Source organism: Hylaeus volcanicus, chromosome 5 (genome assembly GCF_026283585.1).
Source record: "Hylaeus volcanicus isolate JK05 chromosome 5, UHH_iyHylVolc1.0_haploid, whole genome shotgun sequence".
Taxonomy (NCBI): domain Eukaryota; kingdom Metazoa; phylum Arthropoda; class Insecta; order Hymenoptera; family Colletidae; genus Hylaeus; species Hylaeus volcanicus.
In genome coordinates, this window is record NC_071980.1 from 29,897,074 (window position 1) to 29,909,428 (window position 12,355).

Genomic DNA, 12,355 nt, shown 5'->3' on the forward strand with positions numbered 1-12,355 from the left:
TGGTTTGGCGCGTTCAGTGTTGCCTTGTATTGAAATGAACTCATATGGTGCAATAAGAAGCCGTGACGACGTTAGGTTCGCGGATGGGCACCGATCGGAGACTTCAACGCCAGAAGAAGAAAGGAATATTCGCGTCGTAACCGTGTTCGCGGGTAAATAAGTTTCCTTCTCCGCCATTTTTATGGTGTTTGCTAAAGAAAATTTGTTCCCATTCCTAGTATGCAAAGGATGGAGTTCTTTTCTGTGGCAAAGCATGCAGCAATTGAAACGAGGAAAAATCAAACGATACAACGAAGACACAACGGTGCAGTGGCTGGTCAACGCAGTGTCGACGGGCGCGGGACGATTAACAGTGATGCAAATGAGTCATAATTACCATTATCAAAGTAAAATTTGTGGAAATCCATTCCCTCGACTAAATTACCTAGAGCCTCCGGCTCGAACGCGGTCAGGTGCGGATCACAGATTTTCCTGAAAGCGGAAACGACGTTAGAAGAGAGTGGAACTCTTCCTGTTCGTTGGAAAGAAATGATATTTATCGTTGGGGACTCGATAAAGAAATTTATCACCTTTAAATCACCCATGTAAATCGATCACTGAATAATTATTATCGAAGCAAAACGTCACCAATACTACTAAATATCTTTAAATACTAAATCATATTATGCAACACTGTTTTATACTGGTTTTTTTTTTACGACGTTTCTGCTTCAAGGGGCAGTGTCACTTACGTGTACGCCTCGAAATCGCCAGTGTTGATGCTCTCGATTAGCTGCTCGGTCATCTTGATGATCTCCTGACGGCGTGCTGGAATCGTCAAGACATTATCGATCAGTTCAACCGCGCGATCGGCACGCCCGATCGACGAAGAGAACGATACGGGCTCATACCGACACATCGTACGGCACAACAGTCACATGCACGAATCTTTATCAACTTCTACGTCCTACGCCAAAGACTCTCTTATCATAGATTACCCATTGGAGTCGTCTAAAAAAAAAAAACTCGATATTACCTTCGCCCGATAGTGTTATCGGGCGGCACTCTACCAGAAACTATATTCGAAGATCGACTCGATCGTTGAATCGGACTCCAATAACCCAGAATCCTCGAATGGTTCTCTTTTTTTCAAGAAGTATAATTGAAAGAGTCATTTTTAAATTGTCTGTATAGCATGATTGGCTGCGGTAATTAGAAGACAGATGAAGTACTCTGAGAGAAAAAGACCATTCTAGGACTGAATTCGCTGACGGGGAAGTTCCTTTTTACACTCGATGGCCACTGCACCGACTTTAGATTGCACTCGTGGCTAAGGACGATGGCCAGGAATAAGGACACGTCTTTGCAACGAGCAAAAACAATTACAGTGGACCAGGACTAATTTGCAGAGCGCTAAAAGTAATCAATGGGTGTAATGTTATATATAACTTGACAGTCAAAATTATAGTAAGTAGAAAAGAAATCAACAAATAATACCTTCGTATCTTAGTACCACTTAGTACCATCATCTATTTTATCAAACAGATCTTTTTCTCTGTATAAAATAGTATTTCTCTAGGAATTAGTTCTGGTTTACTGTACGTTGGTGCAGTGCCATTCAATTGGAAGCGATCGTCAACGACCAGAGAATTCGAGGGAAAGTCGATTCTCCGTCGTTTCGACGAGAAAATGGAATATCGATAAACATGTATGGATCGTTCGTGTTCACGGGCGACGTTGCGCAGGCTGACACCGGAAGTCGTCTTCTTGGACGCTAGAAGAGTAAAATGTCTGTTCTCTCTACTTCCGACTTTCTCTTATCCTTGGATTCTCAGTTTTCGACGGTGTTCACTTCAATTGTTCATATATCGTTTCGAATAGAATTAAGAATTAAGAATTAAGAATTTTTCTAATGGGAATGAACAGTCGATTTATTTATTGGTGCAGGCATGGCGACGTTTCGACCATAAGTTCTCTTCAGGACAACCTCTTACCAAATTGAAAATTTTTGCATGTATGATCGATTAAAATATTTTCGTGTTTCGATACATGAGTGATACATCTATTTTACCTAAATATTGATAGTATATCCCTTCTCTATTTGAGGTCTAAGATAAACCTGGGGAGGCCCCACGTCTGAACCATCGTCACCACCCACGCCAAGAAACAGATCAACCAGTCCATCTCTCTTCAAACTATATTTTCATTAATATTAAATTAACCAAATTTCGTCTTCAATTCGCCCAAGTAACCCCTTGCAATTTAGACCCTTCCGTTCGTCGAATAATCAATCCCAGACCCCCGCGTCAGGATCCTCGGAGATCCCGAATTTAAACGTCTCCCTGGTGCAAGTAGAAAGCAAAAATAATGGAAAAAAAAAAGATGGATAAAATATCAGGGGCTTCGAGAAGTCCCGTGGGACGCTATCGAAGAGAGAAATTAATTTCTACGTTTTCCCACGACCACCACCGTCGGCATTCGTCAACCACAGAGCTGCGCTTTACCCTACTGCGTGCGCACCGCACAAATTTCTATCAACAAACGTAACGTTACTACGTAATGTTACTTTTCGTATCTTTTTTTTTTTTGTTGTTGTTGTTGACTTTATAATTGTAGCAACGAAAACGATGGAATTTCGTCGCGAATCCACTAGTGGTACACGTCTGCGAGGCTTTTCTAGTTTTACAATTACGCTGGATCGCCGGTAACTACTGTCGAAACGGAAAACGGACCTTGCGAACCGTTTCGTCGTGTCGCGCAGTTGGTACGATGTAAGGTTTCGTTACCTGAGCACTGGGAGTTGGTCGAAAGCTGGCTGCAGGTCTTGATAGGACACACGATTCTTATTTCTACAAGCAATATATATATAGAGATACATACACATATAATATAGAGAGATACCGTTGGTTATTAAAGATTCATGTCAGCGTAGGCGGGAGGATCTTTCTGCGTGACTGAAGCGGTTTTTCGCGGTAGATCAAGATCCGCGTAGGACTACTTCCGGGGCGTGGTCGATCAAGCTGCACGATTAATATACAGGAAAAAAAAAATTGGTGCAATGCAGCCCCAGGAGTTTTCTGGCAAACTGTGCTCCAGGGCATTCTTTGTGTTGGAATGAGAACAATTTATTATGCATGTAATGCTTTGTTGAAGAGTTGAGAAAGTGGTGTGATGTGGAAGCCAAAACTATAATTGTATTTGTCTAGATTAATTCCATGTATATAATTTAAAATGGAGGACATAATAGAAGTTACAACTTAATTTAGCTTAATTTAGGTCCTCTAGGTGCCTTGAGCCTTCAACGCTTCGAGTCTAAAAATATTAATTATTGACACGAGAAGGTCCCAAAGTTAAAAGTGGAAGCGTTCGTCGAATAGTATGTGCTAATATATTGTTTCAACCCTATAAAAAGAATTCCCCTCTCCACATATTCTTTTAACTTTCCTACAAAGCATTTCAGGACGTTCTACCATTTTCTCTCATTTCCATCCACGAGAATATACCAGCGCAGTTTGCCCAAGAAAATTCCAGGGCATCCTGTATAAACAGGTTCCCTTCCGTTTCTCGATCTTTGCAGCGGCGATGTCTCGCGAGACATCTCGTTTCCACGGCTCGAACGAGTCGAAAGAAATTCGACCCATCGAGCGAAACGTCTGCGGAGCTTAATCCCCGCGAGCAGCGTAAGAGGATTAACCGTCTCCTCCGGTTCCATCTCGTCCTTATTACGCTTTTTCCTTCTTCTGTATTCCCTCCATCTTCCCCTCCGTCGGCTTCTGCAACCGTCATTAACGATTCGCCGTTTCGCTGGCACGGGATCACACCGACGAATCGTTTTCGAGATCGTTTCGCGACACCTTCGTTGCGTTGGACGTCAAGCATCGGGTTAGGGGGCTCGGTCCTAATCGAGCTTGCTTACGGAAAAACGAAGCGAGATCTACTTGGGGTGATTGGTATCAAACCGAGATGAGTACTCGAATATTTTCTGAAACCATCGGGGTACAAGAATTCTTTGGGATAACTCAAGCTTTCTAGCCATCAGTATTTAGAGATGGACTTTGATTTTTCACTACTTTGAGTCTTTAAAGCTTTGAAATGTTCTTTTGACTCGGATGTTTTGTTGAATCACTCGAGTTCCTCAAAGTATCCAAACTGTTTGAGTCCCTCCAATAAACAGTATTCATCTCAGTATGACGACCACCAGCGCATCTCGACTCGAGTTTCCAGCTATTCAAACCTTCAGAGTACTCTCTCCTATTCTTTGGCACCCCAAAGCTAACAGCACACGATTACAACGAGGCAGCGGTTAACTGGACCAACGTCAACAATTGTAAACAAACATTTCGATCGCATACCAGCTGCGAGAAGCGTTCAACGACAATTACGAGCACTTGGAAGCCATTGCTGTGATCTCGTACTTCCACGTTTTTCTCCTTCAGCCTTTTTGCAAATGCCAGGAATCACGCACGAGAACTGCGACCAAACGACTCTCTATCAGCGGACTAGCGTAAGTAATGTAATGTGATTAACTACGAAGCCTGTCCGACGATTTTTTTCTTCACCGTTTCACACAACACAACGTATTGGGTTTCAATAGTTTTATTTGTATGTATACGTATATATACGTTCACAGTTTGCGCCTACACAATGAATTACACGTGGATTTGTAGCGTTCAGCGTGGACGAGAGCCTAATCAATGTTCCTACGCGACGTTCGATTGCCAGCGACGAGTAAAATTCCATTTCGAGGTCTGACGTTCATTCCACGGTTCGTTCGATTATTAACGAACCCGTAACGAGCTTCGATCGCGCGATATACTATTTTCTATTTAAACAAATATACAGACAAATATTTTTCAAAATTCATATCTAATTCCAAGGTATATTTTCCCAGAGGGGAAATTTACATTTCAGCTCGAAATTTCGCACGTGAAACTATTTCGGTATTCGCAGCTATCGTGTCCAAAGGATATTTGAATTTTTAATGGTATATCCTTTTTGAAGGAGGAAACCTTAACTCTGAATTTCCAATTAATATTAGATTCACGGAGGGGGAGAAAATGTTTCGAATTAGATAGCAAATGTATTTTAATAGGAAAAAACTGTTTGGCGAATGCAACGTCGCTTTTGGAGAAATGGTATTTTACGAGTGGTCAGTTTGCACACTAAACTCTGCGTTACATAATGCGGGACAAACAATAGGGTCGCACAGAGACAATGCTCGGAGTGTTTTCGCAAGTCCCTTTTCTAGTTACACATCCTTTGAGTTACTCGAAATTTGTGCTTTCAATGCTTCGAGACACACAACCTATGAGTCTTCAATGCTCTGAAACTCTCAAACCTTCGAGTCACTCAAACTGTGATACTCTGTCTTCCACGGCGACAATTGTGCGAGTCGGCACGCGTGCGCACGTGGCACCACGTGTTTCTTCAAAGACAATATCCAAAAAAAAGAGAGACAAAAATGAAAAAAAATAAATAAATAAAATAAATAAGGGTTCGTGCGAGAAGTGAGTCTTGAGGTCGTTGGAGGACACTCTGATTGTACTAAAAGTGCTGCTGGATCCTTTGGCGTCGTGCCTGACGGTGTCCTGTTGACTCCCATGTCTAACCAAAATCGATACTTACTACTTACGGGTCGACGTTCGCCAAAACAAAACCATGACTACTCGCTACGACGGATTCGCGATACGACGAATCAAATCGACTCGTTTGTTCACGATCTTGCACAGGTTATTGTTAGAATGAATTAATTTATTGAATCACTGGTCCACTTGAGAGCAAGGAATTGTGTTTCATACGTTACCGAGCTCGTCGTATCGCGAAACCAATCACGCAGCAACTACCAAAAGGGCAAAATACCAGAGACCACGAGTGGTGCCTCGATTACCAGGTATCCAGAAAAAAGGGGACACCAAAAAGATACACCGACAGTCTCCAAAGACAGAAGCTCGCGCGAGGAGCTTCTTCGTGACGCTTAACGAGCCTCGAAGTCCTCTGAAATTGATCTTTGATGATCAATAAATGCTTCTACCGAACTTGAAACCGATTACATATACCTTATCTTCAAATAAAATTCTCAAAGTTGACCAACTTTCGAGGCTCCAAGAGTAAGAAGACACTCTCGAATCACAGAAAGACAAAGTACTTGAAATATCCAAAGGTATATCGAGGTACTGTGCAGAGGTAACAAGATGGACAGTGGGTCTTAGTGGTACAGCACAGTTTCTTAAATTATACTATAGAATTCTATATTATAATCTAAGAAATGATACTATGTGTTACCAATCAGACTCACTGGCCATCTAGGTGGGAATTCGAGGCGTCGTGGAACGTCGCGTGGCTCAAACTTCACGACAAGCGACATCGTCTAAGCTTCGAGCAGGCGTCCTCGTCCTTCGTGCCCTTTTTTTTCGCTTTCCCTGCGACCTTAGCGACGCTGGTGCTCCTCTTACCGTCTTCCGGGTCGCAGCACTCGGCCGGGCCAAGCTGCACGTATCCAGCGGCGCCCGTTCGTCGGACTTCCGGTTCTGATTTTTCGTTCGTTCGGGGCGCATGCAATTGAAAACGACGCGGCATGCCAGCGATGCGTGCAACCGGAACATGCAGAAACACAGAGGACTGGGTCATCGAATGCGCTTCGCAGAAATTAAAAGCGATTTCCTCTCTGACGAAACGAAACGGGGGCGAGAGGGGAGGGGCTGGAGCTGGGCTGGGTCTATTTCGATAATTTCATACTCGATCGGCGCAATTTTGAATATTTCAGTATTGGAATGTCGTTACTCGGGTATTATCAGACAGGATTGTTGGACTGTTACTGGTCCAATTATCCAAATATTGTTGCTAGGCGTTATTCAATCGTTCGAATGTATTTTTATGTTATTGTGATGTTTATCGAAATACTTTTTAATCGATTATAAATCATGAATACGAATGTTATGCATTTAAGGTGTGCAGTAATGTCGGAAACATACAAATACAAAATGTATGTTGAATATATTCTATAATCAATGTAATAATATTATTATTTTGTTTTGCGTAAGTGAAGAATACAAGTAACGTACTCAAGAATTCATATACAAGTAGAATATTAAATGAAATGAATCACTACCGAGATAACTTGCCAGTTTGTACCAAGAAATAAAATATTCCAACAATACTTGAATAATTTTTATCTAATTGCCAAAGTATTCAATATTCAAATATACAAAAATTTACCAAACAGCCTTAGCCCCAAAAATAATACGTCGCATGCAATCAGTACTACCCTTCAAAAGATACTGGAGTATTGCTTGGTAATAAAAATTGAAAGTTAATGCATCGTCGCGGAGTTTTCACGTAACTTTGAACGTCCTGCTATCGCTAAACTTGATAAATTCTAATTTTTCCACTGGCGGAAAATTTGGTAAATTGGATTCTTCGTGCGACAGTGTGCTGATGCACCCCTCGAGAAGAAGGTTCTATCCTCATTCAAAGCACCGAGCGATGGTGCTAAGCCCAAAAGCGAATGCATCGTCACGTCCTGACGAAATTTCAGATAATAAAATTGCATAGACGTTGTTTGTTCCGTACTGCCATTGACAATGTGTAAGGGAAAGCTATATTACTGGAATCTAGGAAACTGAAATTTTTTTCGTGAAAATTCAGTAATCTCACGAAACTAAAAAATTGAGTACGATGTAAAATAATAATAAATTCGCGATCTCTTTTTCCTCTAACAAACGAATGAATTGTCCCCCATATTGACCAGTATGACGCGAAAATATTTTCCATTTGCGAAATGGAAGTTTGATTTATGGGCGTCGCTGAGATAAATGCACTTTTGGCTATTATGGGAATCAATCAAGCCGTACAATGCGGTCGCGAGCTCGTCTCTGTTCAATGAAATGCATTATCGGAGATCATCGGGACTGATGCGTTGCGTCTTCTGTAATTACAGGATCGATTCGATAAAAGCATCGCGACGAATCTGCGCGTGTATGCGTGGAATAATTGCGATTGCCCTGCACCGTCAATTTTCAAAACTTTCCACGCGGCTTCTACTTTGAAAAATTATGTTCTTGATCTCTTAATCATTTTCATCGATATTCTGTGGTTTTTCCAAAGCTCCAATTTTTATTGTGGTATCTATTCCGTCCCTCAAGTATTCCATTTTTCATTTCATTATCTATCCAGCCCATCAATCACGTAATACTTATACAGTGCCTCGATTATTCGAATTTTAATTTCATTATTTATTCAGTGCTTTGAACACTCTAGTATTTATCGCATCATTTATTCAACCCTCCTATTATTCAATTATTTACACAGTTCCACTAGTTACAGGATTTTCGTTACATTCAGTAATTTTCAGAGGGAACGGGTAACTATTCCGCGGAACCAATTCATGCGCTTCAATATTGCTGGAATCCAATCCCGTTCACAAGCCAGTCGCACGAATATCCAATTACTTTTTCAAACAACACCTGCTATTAGCCAACTTTCATCAGTCTCTAATAACAATCCATTTGTCGTTATCAAAAATGGATAGAATGGAATTCACTATCCAAAACCCTCTCCTACATGTTCATCTTCAATACTCGCTCACCGAATAAATATTTAAAAATCAACTTTTCCTCGAACGATGCATCGACTTCTCGAGGACCAAAATAAATAAGCCGAATAACCCCATTACAGACCATATAAGAATTTAATTTGATAAAAATAAGTATTTCCAATTACTAAATAGAAATATTTGTGTGAAATATGATTTGTTACGCATAATGGGGCCATCCGCCTTAATAGCACCAAAAGTCAAAATAAAAACAAGAAAAATCTGAGGCATAGGGAAGATCGACCGGGAAATGTACCGAGCGTCGACGTGTACTCGTATGGGATGGGGTCGGAAAGGCGTCGAGACGACAGAGGAGGTCGATTCCAGGTGTTAAACGATACAGACCGTTGCTCGCAGAGTCGTAGCGTCGCGACGATGTCGTGGGCGTCGCCGCGGTGTGGTTGCCGATGTAGACGGCCGACGACGACGACGGTGAAGCGCCTGTCTGGCTGTTCTGGCTGTTGCTGCTGCTTCCACTGCTGCTACCGCTTCCTGCGCTGCCAGCTAGTCATGCAACCAACCAACCAAAACACGAGCTACTGTCAGCCTCCGTCAACAGCTCCCTCCCGGTCTCTTCTGGTCTCGTTTCGTACCGTCATTTGGTCATTCGGACGTTCGTTGTGCTCTCGAATCGATTTTCTGCTGCCCCCAGGAAAAATTTCGAAAAAAACTCGCGAGAGAAATTTGGAAATAGAGTTTTTTTATATAGTTTAGAATTGGGAGAAGCTTATAATTGGGGTAAGTTGCGAGAGCGCAACGGGACCGTCTCGAGGGAATGAAAAACCAAGAAAATTAGAAAGAAAAAAAGAAAAAAAAATCGTCGAAACCAAAAGGGCAGAATGCAGAGGCGTTGTTTGGTATTCACTTGATCGATCAATCTAGATCAGACAGTACTATATAAGCGTGTATGTGGCGAGAAACCAACGAAAAGCATTCGTTGGATCCCTAGAACGTGATCGATGCATGATAGTGAGCGATACTGAAAAACATGTGCTCTGAGGATGAAAATGACAGGGAGAAAATGGGGGCCAAGCATCGAAAATACAATGAGAGAATCTATACGTGATATATTCGCTGTGAGTGTGTGGCGTGGGCGGTGGTGATCGGAGCAAGTTTTAGGAGAATAAGAAAAATCCAAGTCATGCTTCGACTCTAAAATGGGACTCACCGATAACTGCCTAGCGATTTCGATCTTCAGGCTATCTATAGAATTGATCCGTATGCTAATGGCGATGCTCGAAAACGAGAATTTAAAAAAAAAAGAGATTTTTAACAGGGGGATAATTACCGATTTTAACTTGTAGGTAGAGAACTAAAAAATATTTGAGACCACTGCAAGCGTTATTATTAGCCTGCGGATTTTTATGCATCCAGAAGAAATTTGAATGTGCGAAAAACTACAATATGCAAGAATATAACAAAAATTCAAAGTTCTTGTAGGTACGTTTGGAAAGATTTTGTTTTCCAGAAAGATCCGCAGTCTAGTTGTTATCAATCGAAATTACTTTTCAACTTGCAAAACACCATCTTATCTGTCAATAAAATGTCTTCAATGAGAAAATAAAGAAACTTGATGGACGCCATTCTCTTTTTCACCGGTAAAATATTTTGCACCAGTCGTTGAATCCAGCTTCTAAAATTGATAATACAGTTGATAATTCCGTTATAGGGACCGAGAAAAGTTTAAGAAGCGCTGCTATGTCTCGTTCTGGATAACAGCCGCAAGGGAGAGTCTGCAATTTCGCTCGACTCCCTGCTGGGACTGATAGTAAACTTTTACCACCGATAAAAACCTGCCTCGTAATATCTCTCGCGATTATTCTCGTTCCTCTCGCGTTGTTTCGTCCACCAGGAACGAGAAAGAAAACGAGCTAGAACGGCGCCCATCGTCGCCACGGCGTCGTCTCTTGGCGTCGTTTCCGGGGCCATCCTCGATCGACCGCTCGTTTTCAACCGCGACGCGGATCTTACAAGTTGGATTCGGTTCCTTCGTTCGTTCCCATAGTCGACGGTGCAAATACGGTTCTTGCTTTTTATTTAAATTATGTTCGATTCTAAACTTTATAAAAATATGTATATATATAAAGAGTTTTCCAAAAGAGTTTATGTGATTTTAATAACAGTATATGTATGTCTGTCAATAAAGGTGGATACTTGAGCGACATCAAAATTATAAAATAAAAGAATTACGTGTATTCCACGTACCGTTTAGGCTTTGTTAAAATACAAAGTCTGCGATATACGTATGGTACACTCCAGGTAATAGACCATGAATCTTTCAGTGATTATTATACCGTATTTGTACTGTCGACTATACACGGTCAGAAACCAGCGTCGTACAGGACAGGCTTCGTAGATCGTTTCTGTTACCTCGTAGAGATCGATTCGAGTAGCAATACATGGATTTGATACAGGTTTGAAAATTGCAGGAGAATCAGACCGAAAAGTCCTGCGAGTGTGGACACTTCCGACAACTAACCCATTATACTTATTTTCACTTTAAGTTTCACTCGTTCCTGAACGATCACCACTATAACTGACCAACGCAGTGCAGTTATCGAAGTTTTGACTATATTTAATTCCATGAATTCCCTCCTTTCGAGGGAAATAAACTTCTCTTTCCCAACTCGTATCGATAAGCGACGAAATAAAATAGATATCAATCAGCAATTGGCAGTCTTAAGCATGTTATCGATGTTTCGATTCGGCACACGGCAAGCACGCCAACTATTGGTGTCACTAGGAAATGTCAATTAATTGCTTGCGACTGCCCTAATTAAAATAGAGCGTAGAGATCACATAGATCCACGCAAGTCTCTAATCGAATACCCAAATTTTCCTTCAGGCGCCGTTTTCTTAGGGTGTCCTTGAAATTGCGCGATTCAAGCTCGACGCTGGCGTAGGCGGAAGTGACAAAAACGTCGCTGCCATGATTTTCACACCGAGAGACGAAGGACGGTAGAAACGGGGGTATATTTGGTTGCCTGGAAAGCCGATGTCGATTTTTTTGGTAGGTGGTACCTATGTAATTCAATAATTATATGTATATCAAAATTCAAATTTGCCTTTGAAGTTTTCTTAGAAATTGGCAAGAACTTTCTGGACAACCTAATAAATGGAACCATTTCGTCCAAATCGCTGAAGAAATACCTTTTTCTACCGTCCCTTCCCCTCGACCAAGTTTCACCAAGCCGAATTACCTTGGGCTCCCTGTAGGAGTACCGCGGCTAATCCAAGGGGGTTCCCCTGAACCTGGTTCTGGGGTTGCTTGTTCTGGCTCGCTGCCCCGACTACCCTGATGAGTGCGGACACGGCGGCAGGACTGTTCGGAGGCGTGCCCTGGGAGGCGGAGCCTTTGTCGAAGATTTCGAATTTCACCGATTAGAAGTGTCAGCAAAGAGGGGTGCGTCCACACGGGGGTCCACAGAACAACCCTCACCGATCAGCTAGACCGAGTCGTAATCGGGCCCATCGAGATTAATTCCGTGTTAGAAGACATTGAGACTGCGTTAGTCGGGACTCTTTCTTCAGACTTTCAAGGAGTATAAAAACTAACACGTCATTGAACGAGCATCTAGACCTGGTCGCATTTGGGTCTATGAGATTTAGTTACACGCTAAGTACGTTTAGTTACACGATGATGGAATCGTTAGCGCGAGGAATTAGTAGATAAATTCTCATTAGTCGATGAGTGGAGTCTTCCTCGAGACTTTGAGGATTATTCAAACAGCAGTTCGAGTGCTATAGTGTTGACGAAACAACTTGTCGAACAAGCAATTGGATTTA

General features: G+C 41.9%; 1 protein-coding gene across 3 annotated transcripts in view; it reads right to left on the reverse strand.

Moving 5' to 3' along the window:
- Positions 1-397: 397 nt before the first annotated feature.
- LOC128876792 (calcium/calmodulin-dependent protein kinase type II alpha chain) overlaps positions 398-12,355 on the reverse strand; it is a 97,863-nt gene continuing 85,905 nt past the window's right edge. The window contains exons 13-17 of one of the 3 annotated variants that reach the window (XM_054123471.1): positions 11,770-11,922; positions 8,915-9,073; positions 6,432-6,506; positions 732-2,828; positions 398-471 (exon numbers count right to left, since the gene is read on the reverse strand). In XM_054123471.1, the coding sequence (XP_053979446.1) occupies positions 2,668-2,828; positions 6,432-6,506; positions 8,915-9,073; positions 11,770-11,922 (548 nt within the window). In that variant the 3' untranslated portion in view covers positions 398-471; positions 732-2,667. Of the gene's footprint in view, positions 472-731; positions 6,507-8,914; positions 9,074-11,769; positions 11,923-12,355 lie in introns of those variants that run through there. The other 2 variants (XM_054123472.1, XM_054123474.1) reach the window with 2 other exon arrangements.